Raw genomic sequence first — 19,196 nt, 5'->3', positions numbered from 1 at the left:
GCGCGATGCCCCTACGGAAATATACGACCTCGGCAACGCGACGAGCGCGCCGCGCTGGCAAAGCGGCATGCCGTCGACGTCAAGAGGTTGACGAACGCGCGCGCAAAGCTGGCCGGGTGCGCGGCGGTTGGTTGCCTGACCCGTCGTCGTCGCCTCCGTCCTGGCAAAGCTTACTTTCAGAGCCGCTTTAAGCCCGGCTAAATCGCTAGCGTTTGGACGCACACCCGCTGAAAGAATCAACCCCGAAAAGGGGTCATCGGAGACTTGGAGTGCAATGCCCTACGTAGACGTACCCGCGGCTGTGCGTGCCATTCTTCTACGTGCTTGGCTCCAAAGGCAAGCGGCAATAATTAGCGGTAAAAAAGAGTAAAAAGGTGTTGACTATTGACCGCGTGGTTGGTTGGAGACCGAGTGAGCCGTCGTGTGAAACCACGGCGAGGTTGATCTTTTGGGTCAAGAGGGGCCGCGGATGGCGACGGGGTGCTAGAAAAAACATCCATCGTACGACGACCTTGGAGACGTTGAACAATACGATGGCGACGGCGGCGAGGAGGACGCGGTACCGTACCGCCGGGCCCCGCGCCGGCTCTATAAGAATCTGCACCCGGTCGCTGCAGTTTCTACTTGTGCTGGCAGAGGTAGACAGACAGACAGACAGTGTCCTCCGCCAGTTAATGCGAAGAACATTCCATTGTTCCATCGCTAGCTAGCTGTGGTGTGAGTGATCCAGACTGACTGGTCGGAACTAGCTTGGAGGGCGGCGATCGAGGACTCTCTCCGGCCGCCGTGCTCCGACGTGTGTAGATAGCGGGATGGGGCGCGCGCCGTGCTGCGACAAGGCGAGAGTGAAGCGGGGGCCGTGGTCGCCGGAGGAGGACGAGCAGCTGCGGGCCTACGTCCGGGCTAATGGCTTCGGCGGCAACTGGATCGCCCTGCCGCACAAAGCAGGTACGTAGTGCTACGCTCGTATGGACGCCGACGGTGCTGATCGCCGTTCCCATGCTCATCGAGTGATTTCTTGTGGCGCTGCAGGGCTGAACCGGTGCGGCAAGAGCTGCCGCCTGCGGTGGCTCAACTACCTGAGGCCGGACATCCGGCACGGCGGCTACACGGAGCAGGAGGACCGCGTCATCTGCTCCCTCTACGCCTCCATCGGCAGCCGCTGGTCCATCATCGCCTCCAAGCTCCCCGGCCGCACCGACAACGACGTCAAGAACTACTGGAACACCAAGCTCAAGAAGAAGGCCATGCCCATGCGTGGCCCTCACTACCACCACCACGCCGGCCTCGGACTCGAAGCCGGAGCCGGAGCCTTCTCCGCGCCCGCCACGCCCTCAGGTCCTACTCCTGCCCGGTCCTGGAGCCAATGCGTGCCGTCCTCCCTGCAGGCCGCGGCGCTCTCGCCGGCGGCGTCCGGCTCCTCCTCCGTCGACACCAGCTCATCAGGCGGCGACATGTGCTTCGCCGCCGCCGGCATGTACCAGCCGCAGCACCCCATGCAGGGGTTCGTGCACGTAGACTCGTCGCCCCAGACCGTGCTCGCGCCCATGCCGCTGGACGTCCCCGCCGCCACTGGCATCTGGGCGTCGTCCATGCCTGCAGCGGGCGACGTCGGTGGCGTGGCACTGGAGGACGCGTTCCTCGCCGACCTCGGCGCCTACGGCGATCTGCTGCTCGGCGGCTTCGGCGGACAGCTGCTGCAGGACAACAAGGCCGCCGCCGCCATGGAGCTCCCCGGGGCGTGCTACTTCCCCAACATGGCGGAGATGTGGGCCGCCGACCACGCCCACGCCAACGCCAAGCCGCCGCAGGGCCTCTGCAACACGTTCACATAGGATTCACGACATGATTTGCTCCATTGGATTCGTCACTACACACGTAATTGAGATCTTCCTCCCTGAGTTGTGATCAACCACATGTGAATTATGCTATAGAATAGTAGATAGAAAGATGTACTCAATTTAGGTCTGGATTACATACATGTGCTTGGAATACTCAACTGAGGTGTGGATTTACGGATTTATATATCTATGCTCAATTTTACTTCAGAAAATATTGTGCTTAGGCCGATCGATTGACACAATAACTTTATGTGCATGTGCGGTTTACGCCTTCCTCATATGGTCTCCTCGACAAGAATACGCGTATACTACACCGAAAGCGACGAGACTATATATATGTCTACATACGGTCTGGTGATGCCGGCCAATACGGTACGTAATGTATGCGCAAGAGTGACATGAATATTGGACCCGTTCCAAGGCCTCGTGGGAGAGAACTAGCGTACATGTGGATGCAAGGAACCTTTGCAAGATCCTCCTATCTGTAGGGTTTGTATACACTCCGATCTCTCCTATGATTTGATTACGGATTGTATACCATCTTGGAGCACATAGTGTGCTAATCACACTCAGTTTAATTATTAAGCATGCATGTCTCCATTGTCACCTCTAGTAGTAAAGTGATTGGAGTGGAAGACTTTGAGCTCAGCGACTAAAAAGCCGTACATTGACTGTGTGGAAACTAAGAGCTAGCATCGGTTTCGGAGAAGCTTCCTTCACTACTTGTCATGACATCAACGGGGGCAATCCGTGGGTGGCATTTCAGCAGTGTCTAGGAAAATGTTTTTTTTCATGTGTCGTGTTATCCGTGGACATTTCCTTGCATTCTATAGCTTTTAAGTTTGTTTGTCGTTGCATTGTTCGACCGAGAGTTATGTTAATGAATTATTGTGGTGGCATGTCACGTCATGGAATACTTTTATAGACTCAGTGTGACTTGTCAATACAAAATGATTGACCAGAAAAGATAGAGATTTTCCATATTTTTCTTATATAGAGTATATTAACCTAACGTTTCAAGGTTTTCAGTAAGCTACTTTTCATCAGTAGGGCCCCTCATGTAGGCATTTCTCATAGTTCATAAAAAAGAATATTTCTAAAAAAAGAAAAAAGAAAAGAAAATAGAGTAGAGATGCATCATTCATCGAGCAAATCATTTTTTTCGAAAAGGGGGGCTCCCCGGCCTCTGCATCAGAGTGATGCATACGGTCATCTTATTAACCAAATAAACATGTTCCAACAATGTTCCAAAGTCTCCAACTGACAAAACAAAAAGGAAAGCTCACACAGAGCTAAAAGGGCTAGAAACACCAACTAGCCAAGAAAAGAAGCCACAACCGGCTAGCTAAAGATAGATAGGTAAACTAATTGCCTGTCCTATTACATGACCGCCATCCAAACCGGTTGAAGATATCCCGAGCTACCATCTCCCAGCGGATAGATCCAGTAACCAAATGCTCCCTGGCCTCCGTCTAAGTGAGTAGCGACCACGAACGGATCAGTGTCGTGGCTCGGAAAATAACCTACAAAAAGTGAATATGTGATATTCTGTTAAAAACCAAATCATTTCTGCAATTCCAGATAATCCACAACAAGGCGCAAACTCCAACACGAATATGTCTCGCTAAGTCAGGCTCAATCCCATTAAGCCATGTCCCAAAAAACGCATTGACAGAATTTGGTGGAGTAATCTTAAAAGTTCATTAGGTTCCTTCCCCTTCAAGTATTTAGGCCTTCCTATCTCTCCTGGTAAGCTTTCTGCAAATGATTTCGCTCCGGCGGTTGCTAAAGTGGGGAATAGGGTGCTCCCTTGGAGGGGCAGATATAACACCAATGCTGGCAAAGTGGCTCTAATTAACTCCTACTTATCCTCTCTCCCCATGTTTCTTATGGGTTTCTACCTTCTCACGAATGGCGTGCATGCTGGCTTCGACAAACATAGGGGAGCCTTCTACTGGAATTCCGCAGATAACAAAAGGAAATATAGGCTGGCCAAGTGGCAACTTATGTGTAAACCTAAAAACCTTGGGGGGTTAGGCATTATTAATACACGGGTGATGAACATATGTTTGCTTATCAAATGGTGGTGGAAAATTATGACTGTTGGGGCCGATTCGTTGTGGTTTTCGATTCTTAAGGCCAAATATTCCCCCCACTCCAACCCGCTGTTTGCTCCCGCGAGGCGTGGTTCTCAGTTTTGGAAATGCCTTGTCAAAGTTAGACCGATCTTTCTGGAGCATGTTAAATTTTCTGTTGGTAATGGGTTGGCAGTTCGCTTTTGGTTGGACTGGTGGTCTGGGGATGGCCCCCTAGCCGTGAGCTTTCCGGTGTTGTTTTCTTATTGTCCTAATCTGCATATCTCCATCGCGGAGGTGGCTGCTAATAATTGGGATCTGGCTTTTCGTCGGGCCTTGTCTCCTGAAGAGTTGGAAGATTGGCAAAGTCTCTCTGCCCTCTTCCCTGTGCTCTCGGAGTCGGCCGACTCGGTGGTTTGGCCTCATTCGGCCTCTGGTAGATTCTCGGTTAAGTCGTTGTATTCTAGACTTATTGGTGGTACCCCTTCGGCTAGATTCTCTTGCGTTTGGAAGTCCAAAGTCCCTCCTAAGATTAAATTTTTTCTTTGGCAAGCCTTTCGTGGTCGGCTCCCGACTGCTGACCAGATCAAAAAACGCAATGGGCCGAGCTCGGAGTTTTGTAATTTGTGTGGGGCCTTGGAAAACTCAGATCACATCTTTTTTAATTACGTGCTGGCCAAGTTGGTTTGGTGCTGTGTCAGATCTTGGCTCCAGGTCTCTTGGAATCCCTCCTCTTTCTCTGAGATCCGAACCCTAGCCAAAGCTTTGGTTGGGGTCACCAAGAGGGTATTTTGGGTTGGCCTGGGGGCTTTATGTTGGGCTCTCTGGACCATTAGAAACAAATTTACTATTGAGCTTACCTTCCCATCTAAGCCTGCTGATGTTCTTTTCAAATCATGTTTATTATTGTAGCAGTGGAGATCATTGACTAAGGAGACTGATCGGGATGCCCTGGACCTGCTCATCGACAAAATACGGGCTTCGGCATCTCATATCTCCGGGAGGAATTCTGTCGTCTAAACCTGGTGCTGTTGTTTGCGGAGATTGGGTCTCTCTCCTTCCCGGCCTGCGCGCCGTGTATGGCAGTTACCTGTATCCCTCCTGCTTTGGTGACTCTCAAACTGTGCATTTTGTGTGAGTGTTCCTGTTAACTTGCGGTTTCCGTGACGCTGCCATGTGGCTTTATTTATAAAGTCGGGCTCTGCCCTTTTCTCTAAAAAAAATCTTAAAAGTAATGTGGACCGTCCGCCATAGAACTTTGGCTAACGGACAATCAAAAAAGAGGTGTTTAATCGTCTCATCCCGATCACAGAAACTACACCTAGTAGGTCCTGTCCAATTACGCTTTATCAAGTTGTTCTTGGTTAAAATAACTTGTTTATGGACAAACCATATAAACACTTTTATTTTCAAAGGCACTTTAACATCCCAAACATGCTTAGAGGTAGGAATGAAGGACGAATTAATAACATCGAGCAAATCATTTAGTTTCGCAAATCCAAAAGTCTGCCAAAGTCGAGGCAAAACCATGAGTGATATGTTACTTCCAGATATCAATTACTGGCACGGGAAAGTAGTTACTGCACCCAAGTTTGGTACACCCATGCAATGAACAGTAAAGTAAAAAATAGAAAAATAATTCAAAAAATATGAAACTTTGTGGAATTGATTATGAGTAAATGTTTTACAAGTGTGCAAAGTTTGGTCTCCAAATAACATCGAATGATCTCCATATAAAATGAAATAAAAACTCTTGCTCTGCACCCATGTTTCAGATTTTATGTTTGGGCACAAACTTTGTTTTAGCTCCTCAGACGTCATTTGGCCACAAAATTTTGCAAGCACCTAAAACATTTGCTCATAAATGGATTTGCAAAGTTTCAGATTTTTTTAAATTTGATTTGCTAAATTTGCGTTCGTGGGTGTAGCGGGGGTGCAATGTCCCTAAGTGTAGAACAACCACACTCTTACTGGCGCCGGTGCACTACACATATACTCCCTCCATTTAGTACAGAGTTGAGACACTTATTTTGAAATGGAGGGGTATATGTCCAGGTCTTTGCGGTCAACATGGGAAAATTCAACAGGAACATGTGAAATTGTAGTTAACAAAAGCTAACGCCACCCTAGTTTCCTTGTGCAATCGAGTAGCCGATAATTTAGCAACATAGTAATCACTGAAGTTTTCCTTTGGGGAAGTAGATTTACAACTTTCCTTTGTACCACTATCAATGACGAGTTGCTGACTTCTACCATTTTGCCTATTTTGGAGCTCGGGTACGTACGTCTACATGACATGCATGGACTTTATCAGAGTGTCACTAGCAATAGGTGGCAGCTTGTGGTCGGGTAGACCGAGTGAGAGGTACGTTTCTTTCGTGAATACGCTGGATGTGTATCATTCATTGATAGGTAGAAAAAGAGTTGGTTACAGTGGACTTGTTTGATCTCCAACAGTATATATTTGACTGAATAAAATTAAAGAGATTGATGAAGATGTTATGGTGGTTGGTGGCTGCCCATCGGTCATTGCCGACTTGGACAACTGATTCAACTGGTTTTAAAACGAAAAGTTGCACACTCCGGCTCAGACCAGTCTTACCGTAGTCTCACCGAAAAATTGTATGTTGTTGCTCTGCCTGAATAACTCCTCAAATAATCGGCTTCTTCCGCGACAAGTTTGCCTAGAGTTTTCGTAGCAGAATCATTATCAGTTGCGTATTTAAACTCCGCCCCCTCTTCCCCAACAAAGATGAAGAATGTCGGTCCTCTTTTGCAACAAATACGAGGAATGTTGGTTCTCTTTCCCTACAAAGACGAAGAATCAATGCTGGTGTACGTATCGTGCGGGGATGCATCATCACATATTGTTACATGCTAATGATCTTTTTCTTGATCCTTAAGTACTGTTAGATGCTAATGACCCTTCAAACAAAAGGTCGCCGCGTCGACCTCGCAGCACTACCCGATGTTCGTTCTTTAGCTGTCGGAAAAGGAAACCAACTTTGGAGTCTGGAGCTGAGAATAATCCACGCCTTTTCGCTCTCAGAAATTAAAAGGAAGTTGATGGGACGCAGCATTAGCTTCCCAAGCAACGATGATGATACTGTCCAGGCCTCTGCTTATAACAATGGCAATGGATGGTAACCTTTCACAATCAGATGCTACATTAAAAGCAAGTAGCACATGTGTCTCACGCTGTCGTTTCCTCTTGTCTCGGTTCCTCACCACACGAAGAATCCGCATCCAAAACCGTTTGCTTAGCCGGTCCAGCCAATGAGGATAACTACCGTGACCAATTCTATATACTCCCTCCGTTCCAAATTACTCGTCATGGTTTTAGTTCAAATTTAAACTGAAACCACGACGAGTAATTTGGAACGAAGGGAGTAGTTTCAGACAAGATGTCACTTTCAGACAACACATATGGGGTCAAAGGGATGTCCCAATATCCCATTCCCAGCTGTACCGTCGAACAATGCTCAAAGTGAGCTCCTTCGAACACATGCAAAGTCAAAAGGTCCCTCCCCTACCAAGGCCTCGTCGGAGAGAACTAGCGTACATGTGGATGCAAGGAACCTTTGCAAGATCCTCTTCTCTGTAGGGTTTGTAAATTCTCTAATCTCTCCTATGATTTGATTACTCATTGTATACTATCTTGGAGCAGATAGTGTGCTAATCACACTCAATTAGTTAAGCATACATGTGTCCATTGTCATCTCCAGTAGTAAAGTGATTGGAGTTGAAGACTTTGAGCTCGGCGACTAAAGAGCCGTACATTGACCGTGCGGAAACTAAGAGCTAGCATTGGTTTCGGAGAAGCTTCCTTCACTACTTGTCATGACATCAACGGGGGCAATCCGTGGGTGGCATTTCAGCAGTTTTCTATAGGAAAATGATTGCTTTTCATGTGTCGTGTTATCCGTGGGCATTTCTTTGCATTCTACAGCTTTTAAATTTGTTTGTCGTTGCATTGTTCGATCGAGAGTTATGTTAATGAATTATTGTTGTGGCATGTCACATCGTGGAATACTTTTACAGACTTAGCGTGACTCGTCAATACAAAATGATTCACCAGAAAAGATAGAGGTTTTCCATATTTTTCTTATATAGAATATATTAACCTAATGTTTCAAGGTTTTTAGTAAGCTACTTTTTATTAGTAGGGCCCCTCATATAGGCGTTTTCCATAGTTTATAAAAAGTATAGCGTCTCAAAAAAGAAAAAGAAAAGAGAAAGGAGTAGTGGTGCATCATTCACATTTTATGTGTACCTTTCAGTTTCGCAAGTCAATCCAAAAGTCTGCCAAAGTCGAGGCAAAACCACGAGTTATATACGTCACTTCCAGATACACCCTCCATTCTACAATGTAGTGCACCCACGTTTGCAGAAATCTAACTTTGACCATAAATTTTAATCAATGAGACCGATTGCGGCCGGAGCTCTCAAACGGGTCTCAAACGCCCGGACTCGGGTACGTACGTCTACATGACATGCATGAACTTTATCAGAGTGTCACTAGCAGTAGGTGGCAACTTGTGGTCGGGTAGTTCCGTGGTTGAAATATATGTGTACATGAGTCGTGAGCGATATGTTTTTTTGTGTGAATACGTTGGATGTGTATCACTCATTGATAAGTAGAAAAAGAGCTGGTTACAGTGGACTTGTTTGATCGCCAACAGTATATATTTGACTGAATAAAGTTAAAAAGATGTATGAAGATGTTATGGTGGTTGGTGGCTGCACATAGGTCATTGCCGACTTGGACAACTGATTTAACTAACTGGTTTTAAAATGAAAAGTTGCACACTACGGCTCAGTGTTACGTCGTCTCACCGAAAAACCGTATGTTGTTGCTCTGCTCGAATAACTCCTCAAATAATCGGCTTCTTCTACGACAAGTTTGCCTAGGGTTTTCGTAGCAGCATCATTATCAATTGCGCAATTAAACTCCACTCTCTCTTTCCCAACAAAGACGAAGAATTAATGTTGGTCCTCTTTCCCAACAAGGACGAGGAATGTTGGTTCTCTTTCCCTACAAAGACGAAGAATCAATGCTGGTGTACTTAACGTAAGGGGATGCATCCTCACATACTGTTACTACATGCTAATGATCTTTTTCTTGATCTTTACGTACTGTTACATGCTAATGACCCTTCAAACAAAAGGTCGCCGCGTCGACCTCGCAGCACTACCCATGTCCGTTCTTCAGCTGTCGGAAAAGGAAACCAACTTTGGAGTCTGGAGCTGAGAATAATCCACGCCTTTTCGCTCTCAGAGATAAAAAGGAAGTTGATGGGCCGCAGCATTAGCTTTCCAAGCAGCGATGATACTGTCCAGGCCTCTACTTAACAACGGCAATGGATGGTAACCTTTCACAATCATATTCTACATTAAAAGCAACTAGCACAATGTGTCTCGTGCTATCGTTTCCTGTTGTCTCGGCTCCTCACCACACGAAGAATCCGCATCCGAAACCGTCTGCTTAACCGGTCCAGCCAATGAGGATAACTACCGTGAGCGGTCCTATATAGTTTCAGGCAGAATGTCACTCTCAGACAACCCTTACAAGTCAAAGGGATGTCCCACAACCAACTACCGTTCAAACAAACCTCAAAGCTAGCTCCTTAGGCCCTTGTACAATGCTAGGTGCTTAGCAAAATAAACTGGATTTCTCTGAAACACCAATGCTTATTTTTACAGGAGAGACATCTAATTAAGCATCTGCCATGTACAAATAATCACCAATGCTTAAAAAAAGCTTGATTTATTTCTCCAAACACATCTCCTAAGCAATTTGCATTGTACAAGGCCTTAGAACGCATGCAAAGTCAAAAGGCCCTTGCCACCTAATGTATTTTTGCTACTAGTGGCACTATTATTTGGGTCACTTGATGCAGGCTCGCTGGATGGGAGACCACGGGATGGATCTACCATAGTAGGTGTGCCATTCACCGAGCGAGGGTCTCATGCAGGTTGACATGTTTTGGTACGTGGCCACCGCGATGTCATCACGTGTTCTCCGAGGAAGAATCACTCATCGGTCGACCGACAAACAGTGGCAGTTGCTACTGCCGCTGCAATCTAGCCTCGATCCGACCATACAATTAAGGAGCGTCGGTCTGACCATACAGTGGCAATTGCTAGTACTCATTTTGTTTCATTTACATGATTCTCTTTGCCATGTACCACGTCGGTATGTAGTCCACGTAATTCGGATCTTGCTCTCTGAGTTGTTTGCGGCACGTGTATGAGAGATCGAGAAATCACATCTGAATTACTTATGTTATTATAGAATAGATAGAAAGATATACTCTATTTAGGTGCGGATTACAGATACTAACTGGAATACTCAACTGAGGTATGGTTTATATACCTATGCTTAATTATACTTCAGAAAATAATAAAACTGCAGTGATACCATGAAATGTCCAAGTCGAATGGCTGTCACCGCCGGTAGTAACATGATTTACATGTGCAGTTTACGCCTTCCTAGCTATGAGCAGGTCATCTCATATATTCTCCTCGACAACAATATGCATATACTACACCGAAAGCGACGAGACTATATATGTCTACATACGGTCTGGTGACACCGGCCATTACGATACGCAATGTATGCGCACAAGTGACATAAATATTGGACCGGTTCACTCTCAAGAGGCTTGCATCTCCTTGGTTTACCCGTTCCAAGGCCTCGTGGGAGAGAACTAGCGCATGTGGATGCAAGGAACCTTTGCAAGATCCTTTTCTCTGTAGGGTTTGTAAACACTCTAATCTATCCTATGATTTGATTACTCATTGTATACTATATCTTGGAGCACATAATGTGCTAATCACACTCAAATTTAATTATTACGCATGCATGTCTCCATTGTCATCTCTAGTAGTAAAGTGATTGGAGTCGAAGACTTTGAGCTCAGCGACTAAAGAGCCGCACATTGACCATGTGGAAACTAAGAGCTAGCACCGGTTTCAGAGAAGCTTCCTTCGCTACTTGTCATGACATCAACGGGGGGCAATCCGTGGGTGGCATTTCAGCAGTGTCCATAGGAAAATGATTTCACGTGTCAGTGTTATCCGTGGACAATTCCTTGCATTCTATAGCTTTCTAATTTGTTTGTCGTTGTATTGTTTCATCGAGAGTTATGTTAATGAATTATTGTGGTGGCATGTCACGTCATGGAATACTTTTACAGACTTAGCGTGACTTGTCAATACAGAATGATCCAATAGAAAAAAAATAGAGATTTTCCTTAATTTTCCTATAGTATATTTTATTAACCTAACGTTCTAAGGTTTTCAGTATGGTACTTTTCATCAGTAGGGCCCCTCATATAGGCATTTCCCATAGTTCATCAAAAAGAATAGCAACACATCTTTCTCAAAGAAGAAAAAGGGGAAAAAGGAATAAAGATGCATGATTCACATTTTATGCGTACCTTTCAGTTTCACCAAGTCAATCCAAAAGCCTGTCGAAGTCGAGGCAAAACCATAAGTGATACGTTACTTCGGGTTAGTTGCTGATTTACTCCCTCAAATTTTTTGGTGATTTACTATGGATTACCGGCACCAGTGCATCACATATATATACGTCCAGGTCTTTGTGGTCAACATGGGAAAGTCCAACAGCATCATGCCAAGTGGTAATTAGCAAAAGCTAATGCCACCCTAGTTTCCTTGTGCGATCGAGTAGCTGATAATTCAGCAAGATGGTAAGCAACGAAAATCTCCTTTGGAAAGGTAGATTGATGAGGCGCGGACTAGCAAGATGCTAATTCGCGCGTGTAGATGGCCCGATCTTTCACGGCGATGCTTGATCAACAGTTCGTCCCCTTGTTCCTCCTCGCAACCTTCAAGATAATTTTCATCTGTGTATGAAAATACACAAACGAAAATAATGAGCCCCTCGGATCTGCACGTAGGCGTCGATGTGATGATCAATCCTCCGTCGCTAGTAAATTTCCACGATGAAAAAATCACAGATAATACACAAAATATAGCCGCCCGTAACTCGGATGTTTTTCTGTATATCTCATACTTAAAAATAAAACTCAAAATTGATCCATACATCGGCCGTGGCCGAGCCCTTTTGATAGGCGATGCAAACTTGTGAAACGGACTCTTCTATAACCAACTAACTAAGGATTTAACTAATTAATTATCCGGCCACATTGATTACCTTCCAACTAACCTTGACTCAAAACGTGTACGTAACTAGTAGTACAACTTGACCCTCACGGCTGCCACGTACAAGGAAAACTACAAGTCTATGGAATCCGCCCTAGTTTCCTTGTGCGATCGAGTAGCTAATAATTCAGCAAGATGGTAAGCAATGAAAATTTCCTTTGGGAAGTAGATTCAGCTTTCCTTTCATCGTTTGTACCACTATCATTTACGGGTTGCTGACTTCTATTGTTTTGGAGCTCAGATACGTACGTCTATATGCCTTGTAAATTTCAAGATGATATGCCGGCTCAGTCTTTCGAAGGTGTTCATAGAGGTAGGGTGTGCGTGTGTGCGTTCATAGGATGAGTGTATGCGTGTGTATATGAGCGCTTGTGTCTATACTGATGTTCAAAAAAAAAGTATGTGGCAGCTTGCGGTCGGGTCGACCGAGTGAGAGATACATTTTTTTTCGTGAATACGCTGGATGTGTATCATTTGTTGATAGGTAGAAAAAGAGTTGGTTAGCGCCGGGAATTATTATTTTACATGGTAATACGTGTCTTATTTATAGCATAAAGATCAAATTACAAGGCACGTATGCACCAACCTTACAAGACTGAAAAGATAGAAAAATTCTATGCAAAATACCAGCGTTTGTCCCTCTTCTTCGACACCACCGAAGTGGCCATCAAAGGGTAAGGAGACAGATCACCTTCTCATCCAAATTCAACGCGGCTCCATCGCTGATCAACAGCTTTACGGACTTTCAAAGTAGTTTGCCAGAAGCAAAACCATAGTCGTTGAATCAGACCGGGGAAACATGTCCCCAGACACGCCATCAAACTTCAGAACTGACACCCCACATGACGACAACGTCGGAGGAGGAAATCAGAACTGTCAGCTTCCAACCACAGACCCAGCACAAGATGCTCCATCTTTCAGCTGTCACTTGCGTAGACAACTATCTGCGTGTACACTTGAATGACAAAACCTCCCTGCTCCACCATGACGTCGGAGACAACGCCACATCAACGGGGACAAAGTAGAAGGAGAGACACACCTGATGGAGTCGTCGCCGCTGCCTCGCCAACACCATCCATGAACCCTAGCGTTGCCAATCTGAAGGATCGGCAGACACACGATGCCATCAACTCCGAGACGCCGCCATCAAGGGCACCGCCGGTGTGGGAGTGAAGCTTTGACATATTTATTCGTCCATACGCCGCTCCCACCACCCCAATGACGCACCGCGACCTACAAATCCAAAACCCAACAACAAAGCGGAGGAACGGGTCCCCCCTCCCTCCTGCCGCCGGAGCAGCAACCGAAGGGAGAGGGGGCCAGCGCCCCAGACAGTGAAGATCGTTGGAAAGAGATGCCTCCCTAGTCGCCTCGCTGGTGGCGGCGGCTAGGGTAGAAAAACGATTGGCAGACATGTCCTCCTTTACTACTCCATGGCGGCGCGAGGAATTAGGCAAGCCCCAGGCCGACCCAGGCAGCCTATGTCTACTGTAGCTTACTGTAGTATTATATGTACAATAATCGCTACAGTCAACGAAGCAAACAACCATCACGAGATTGTTGAAGATGTTACAGTGGACTTGTCTCCGCCACTGGTTACAGTAGACATGTTTGATCGCCAACAGTATATACTTGATTGAATAAAATTAAAGGGATTGATGAAGATGTTATGATGGTTGGTGGCTGCACATACTAGGTCATTGCCGACTTGGACAACTTATTTAACTGGTTTTAAAACGAAAAGTTGCACACTCCGGCTCAGACCAGTGTTTCGGTCGTCTCACCGATAAACTGTATGTTGTTGCTCTGCTCGAATAACTCCTCAAATAATCGGCTTCTTCGGCGACAAGTTTCCCTAGAGTTTTCCTAGGAGCTTTCAATGTTGAGGAAATTGTTAATTGGTAGCAACTCGGTTGGCTGGCGAGTACGAGATCAATCAACTAATCAGCCAATTAATCGACTGATTTATCAGTTTATCAGCTACTCGATGACCATCCGAGTAGGGATTAATCAACAAGTTAACTGGTTAATCGGACGAATTCTTGAACAAAGACAGCTCCATTATCAATTGTGTAATTAAACTCCTCTCTCTCTTTCCCAACAGAGACCAAGAATGGTGGTCCTCTTCTATACTACTATTAAAAGAGCAAACATGAATTTCCCTAAAACCACACCACAAAGTGTACACAGAAGTACCAGAGACGTTCGATCGATCCCACTAATTTACATCCAACGTTCTATATTACATCAAGCCTCGCCACACAAATCAATGATCCGGATTAAATGTTCTGTCGGGGCAGACTACCCTGCCCATGTCCTGCAGCCCCTCTCTCATGATCTACCTCACGCAAACAAGCCGCCGCACAACAAGCCGCTAAATGCATCTGAGCCCCCATTCATCACGTTCTCCTTCCCTGCGCCCCCGCCTCCTTCCCCACCGCCGTGCTCCCTTTGCCTTCGGGTTGCTCCCCTATGTAGTTGTATGTCGCCCGCCGGCCGCGCAACCTCCCTTTATCCCGCTCGACGTCGTCCTGCCCGTCCGCCTCTCCTATGGCGCACGACACCCGCCGCTGGACCCTCCCTTCCACCATCTCCTATGCTGCCGGCACAACCTCACTTCGCGCTGCTCGCCATCGGATTGGCCCGCCCGTGCGCCTCTCCTACGACGCTGGCCTCCAGCCCCGCCCTCACTAGTAGAAACCGGAGCTTTAAAACCGGTTCGTAAGGGCCTTTAGTTTCGGTTCTGCAACCGGCACTAAAGGGTGGAGACTAAAGCCCCCCCCCCTCTTTAGTACCGGTTCGGCACAAACCGCCACTAAAGGCCCATCACGTTAAATTTTTGTAAAAAATATTTGATTTTTTTTCGTTTTTCAATTTTTTGAATTATTTTAACCTCTAATCTCTAACCACCCTCACCACTGCTCGATTTAATCTCTAATCTCTAATCACCCCTCATCATTCCAAATCATCTAACTTCCCGGACGGTCACCCATCCTCTCACTACTCTAGCCTGAGCACGCTTAACTTTCGGGTTCTATTCTCCCTCGTTTCCAAGTCTGCACTTGTTGTTTTCCTGACAAATGTAAGCTGTCAATCCTATTAACCCTCAGCAGTTTAGCTTGAGTATTAGGTCACACATTTCACCGTTTGAGTTTAGAACTATTATTTTAAAAAACATTTAGTAACACTAATATTTCTTGAATAAGTTTGACCATAGTTTGACCAGATTTGACCAAAATTCAAAAAATTGAAATAATTATTTAGTAACACTAATATTCTTCAATAATTATGTAGCAACATTAATACTTCTTGAATAAGTAGTTTGACCATAGTTTGACCAGATTTAACCAAAATTAAAAAACTGAAATTTGAGCATATTTTTTTTCCTTTTGGAATTTGAGGATTCTAAAAAATTGCAAACAAGCCGTAGGCTGTCACCATCGAATGCAGATTTTCGTGCTGAATATTTTGATATATTATACGTTTTTTCCGACATCGTATGCAAAAGTTATAGCCGTTTTACATTTTCCCTACACTTTTTACAAAGCATGTCCAAATTTAAGTTTTTTAATTTTCCTAACTAGTAGATGTAGTAATATAACTACATCTCGAAGAATTTTATTTTTTGAATTTTTTATCATTTTCTTTTGTATTTCTCAAAACTGAAATGGCGATACACGGGGGGTAGAGTTTGAAAATTGCCCTATAGTGCCGGTTTGTGTCTCCAACCGGAACTATAGGTCAAACCCCTTTAGTACCGGTTCGTGCCACGAACCGGTACTAAAGGTGATCGCGGGGCCCCGGCCTGACGCCAGCCTGCCACCACCCCTTTAGTACCGGTTCGTGGCACGAACCGGTACTAAAGGTTAAAAACAAACCGGCATTAATGCATAGTCGTTCGAACCGGCACTAATGATACCATTAGTACCGGGCCAAAATCGAACCGGCACTAATGTGTCTCACATTAGCTCCTTTTTCTACTAGTGCCTCCTCCATCTCCCACTACAAGAATGGTGCTGATCCATGACGGCCACAAACCTTCACAGATTGCTACAAAACTATCACAAACGCCTATTGATGGCGTTTTTGAAAACCATCATGTATTCCCTGTCATAGATTGGTCTTCGTGACGAAGGGACAGAATCTTCACAAATTATGCTGACCTATGACGATCCTTGGTCATCATAGATCAACCATGAGCCCATTCAGTTCGGGTTGGGCCTGAGCCCAGCCCGGGCCTTCATGATGACTCAACCCGTCATAGAATTTCATGACGTGGTGGGTGCATGGACATGAAGGCCTACAAGACCCATATGCGGGTGGCCCAATTAGATTTTTGGCCTCTTGTTTTCAGCCCAGTCTAATCCATTAACCTATTTTCTTTAGTCCAATTTGTTAGCCCATTTCTAATGGTTCAGCCCATTAGCATGTTTCCTCAAGTCCAGCCCGTTGCCCCATTTCCTTCGGTCTAGTTGCCTTATTCAGCCCATTATGTTTTTTCATCTAGTATGCAACTGTTGGGCTGACTTATTTTGGTCTTGTTTGCTAGCCAATTTCGGCCCTGCTATAGTGCATCACCCAACCCACATGTTCACCTCATTGGGCCCATTTTTCTTTAACGTGGTACAAAATTTCAGTTTGGCCAGCCAACCAATTTCAACCCATTTGGTCTGCTTAGCTAACTGATTTCAGCCCATCAAAACTGTAAAACTAAACAATCCCATAATGTTATATATGAACAACTTTAGCGCTAAAAAATGTTACATATGAACAATATAGATTCTGATCCAACAACAGATCACAACACATATATGACGACATAAATTAAGTTCAACATCACATCACACATGAGCCTTCATAAATATGAAACTACAGTCACTCAAGTGCCACAAACTACCCACAGCAAAATGCTTGCATTCATATCCATGAACAGAATGCATGCAGTTTGGAGCAACAAAAGCATTACCACATAGCTTCCAACAAAAGCATGTCACCAGCAAATGATCACATATTGCCATTACCTTACACAACGGTGTTTCAACAACCACCTTACCCTGTAGCTGAACTTGATCAGCCCTGGCTTAGGAAAAGGTCATCTCTGGCTCAACAACCGCCTTACCCTGTTTTAATCCACCTCGGCTTGCTTCTTCATGTACTCTTCTTCTCTGAACCTTGCTTCTGATTCCTCTACCTTCTTAGACAAGGTGTTGACTACCTCCTGAATATCTGCACTGCCCTTCTCCGATGCTAGTTGTGCTTCAAGGTTGGTACCACTGGTTCTCTCACGCACATGGAGGATCCACACATTATGAAGAAACTTGGGCTTCTTGGTACGCTGAGTGAGCACATTAGATACAACCTCAGTCACAGAGATATGCGGGTCTCCATTTTTAGTAGGTTGAGAGACTTGCAATGCAAACAACAAACATGGTTACGAGATTACGGGGCAATTTTGCCACAAGACATAAAGACAAACAGATGATCTCCTTTGGTTTGATCCCATGTATATACTGTATGTGATAAACGAAGACATCCAATTATGCAAAAGATTATGTTTAAGTAATCTTCTAAGAAATCATGAAATCAAATATAGCATGGGCAGCATACAAAATACACCATCAAGAAAACAGACTTTATAATACAACAGTTGCCAAGTGGATCATATTCATGTAAGAAGCAACGCACAATACAGAAAAAACATTTCAAGGTCAAATTATTCTTCTACCTCTCTTTAGGTTGTTTTATAATTATTGATTATTGTACTGCTGGATCTATTGAAAAAATTAAGCATTGTGTGATATGGTTAGCACCCTTTGAACCCTGACTTACAAGTGCGCAGATTGTACGGTGTCTGTGTACCCTTTCTTCTTGTTGCTGTAGTGGCACTCCTCAAAAACATCCAAGCAGTGGGTTCTTCATCTTTGTATTTTCTCCCTGAAAACAACATATATGCAGCAAGCTTAATTTTATATTCGCTGCAGCTTCAGATTTAGTAACTATGAATAAAGAACATATACAATACCTAAAGTGAACTTTACCCATTAATTAGATAAAGCATTTACTGGCTGAAGCTAAGGGAGCATTATATACAATAACTATGTAGAAGCAAAATTTCACATCTGGAAATCCACAACCATAGGTCATTGCCGACTATCAATGACGTTTGTACCACTATCAATGACGAGTTGCTGACTTCTACCGTTTTGCCTGTTTTGGAGCTCAGATACATACGTCTACATAACATGCATGGACTTTATCAATGTCACTAGCAGTTGGTAGCAGCGGTCGGGTAGACCGAGTGAGCGATACATTTTTTTTTATCTTCGTGAATACACTGGATGTGTATCATTCATTGATAGGTAGAAAAGGAGTTGATTACAGTGGACTTGTTTGCAGGGACGGAGCCAGAAAATTGTGATAGGGGGGGGCACGAACTAGAAGGATGGAAATCATAGGATATATTAACACATACAGTACTAAATATCATGAGATCTAAATAGTTGTATTTTTTTTGTGGGGTAAAATGCATGTCTGTTGATCTAAGATAAAAAGTAAAATTACATATGTATTAATTCGAAGTCAGGTTTATGAGCATCGGTATCGAAGGTATCAATTAATTCTTCAAGCTAAACTTTGCCGCTAGCTCCTCCCTGATGTTTGTAGTTTTTCCAACTATACGTTTATATGGTTCTAAAAAGCGAGGACTAATCTAATCAAGGCATGAATCTATCAATCAAAATAAAGTACCTTTTTCCTAATTTTATCGCGGCTAATCCTCGGGCCTGGCCTACCGGCTACCGGCAAATAGCCTGTGGATCGGCGCTCGCCCACGGCCGTCGCTTCTCTGCTTCTCTTGATGGCTATGTGGAGTCGTGCAGAGATCCCATAGGCGATAGCAGGCGGCGGCAGTTGGCAGGCGGCAGATGTGAATCTCAATCGCAGCAGGCGGCTGGGAAACGAGGCGATAGCATGACCTGTGTGTGCGTGGGCGCGTGGCTGCGTGCCCTGCTAATTGGACCCTTTCTCACCTATGATGGGCTGCGTGATGCTTTGTTCTTTTGGGCTTTTGGGCTGCTAGGTAATTGTTTAA

At 45.0% G+C, this 19,196-nt stretch overlaps 1 protein-coding gene and 1 long non-coding RNA gene across 2 annotated transcripts; one reads left to right on the top strand and one right to left on the bottom strand.

The window, feature by feature from the left end:
- The first annotated feature begins 637 nt into the window (after positions 1-637).
- Positions 638-2,048, top strand: LOC123097941 (transcription factor MYB4). Its single transcript, XM_044519791.1, has 2 exons — positions 638-948; positions 1,033-2,048. Exons 1-2 carry the CDS (start codon positions 813-815, stop codon positions 1,833-1,835), a joined length of 939 nt encoding a protein of 312 aa, XP_044375726.1. The 5' UTR covers positions 638-812; the 3' UTR covers positions 1,836-2,048.
- Positions 2,049-16,958: 14,910 nt separating this feature from the next.
- On the bottom strand, positions 16,959-19,084 carry LOC123097935 (uncharacterized). Its single transcript, XR_006447587.1, has 3 exons — positions 18,854-19,084; positions 17,936-18,040; positions 16,959-17,512 (listed from the first exon to the last, which is right to left on the bottom strand). It is a non-coding gene; the product is annotated as an uncharacterized lncRNA (long non-coding RNA).
- Positions 19,085-19,196: the final 112 nt, after the last annotated feature.

Source organism: Triticum aestivum, chromosome 1B (assembly GCF_018294505.1).
Source record: "Triticum aestivum cultivar Chinese Spring chromosome 1B, IWGSC CS RefSeq v2.1, whole genome shotgun sequence".
Lineage (NCBI taxonomy): Eukaryota > Viridiplantae > Streptophyta > Magnoliopsida > Poales > Poaceae > Triticum > Triticum aestivum.
The sequence above is the reverse complement of the archived record's forward strand: the minus strand, read 5'-3'. Positions and strand labels throughout refer to the sequence as shown.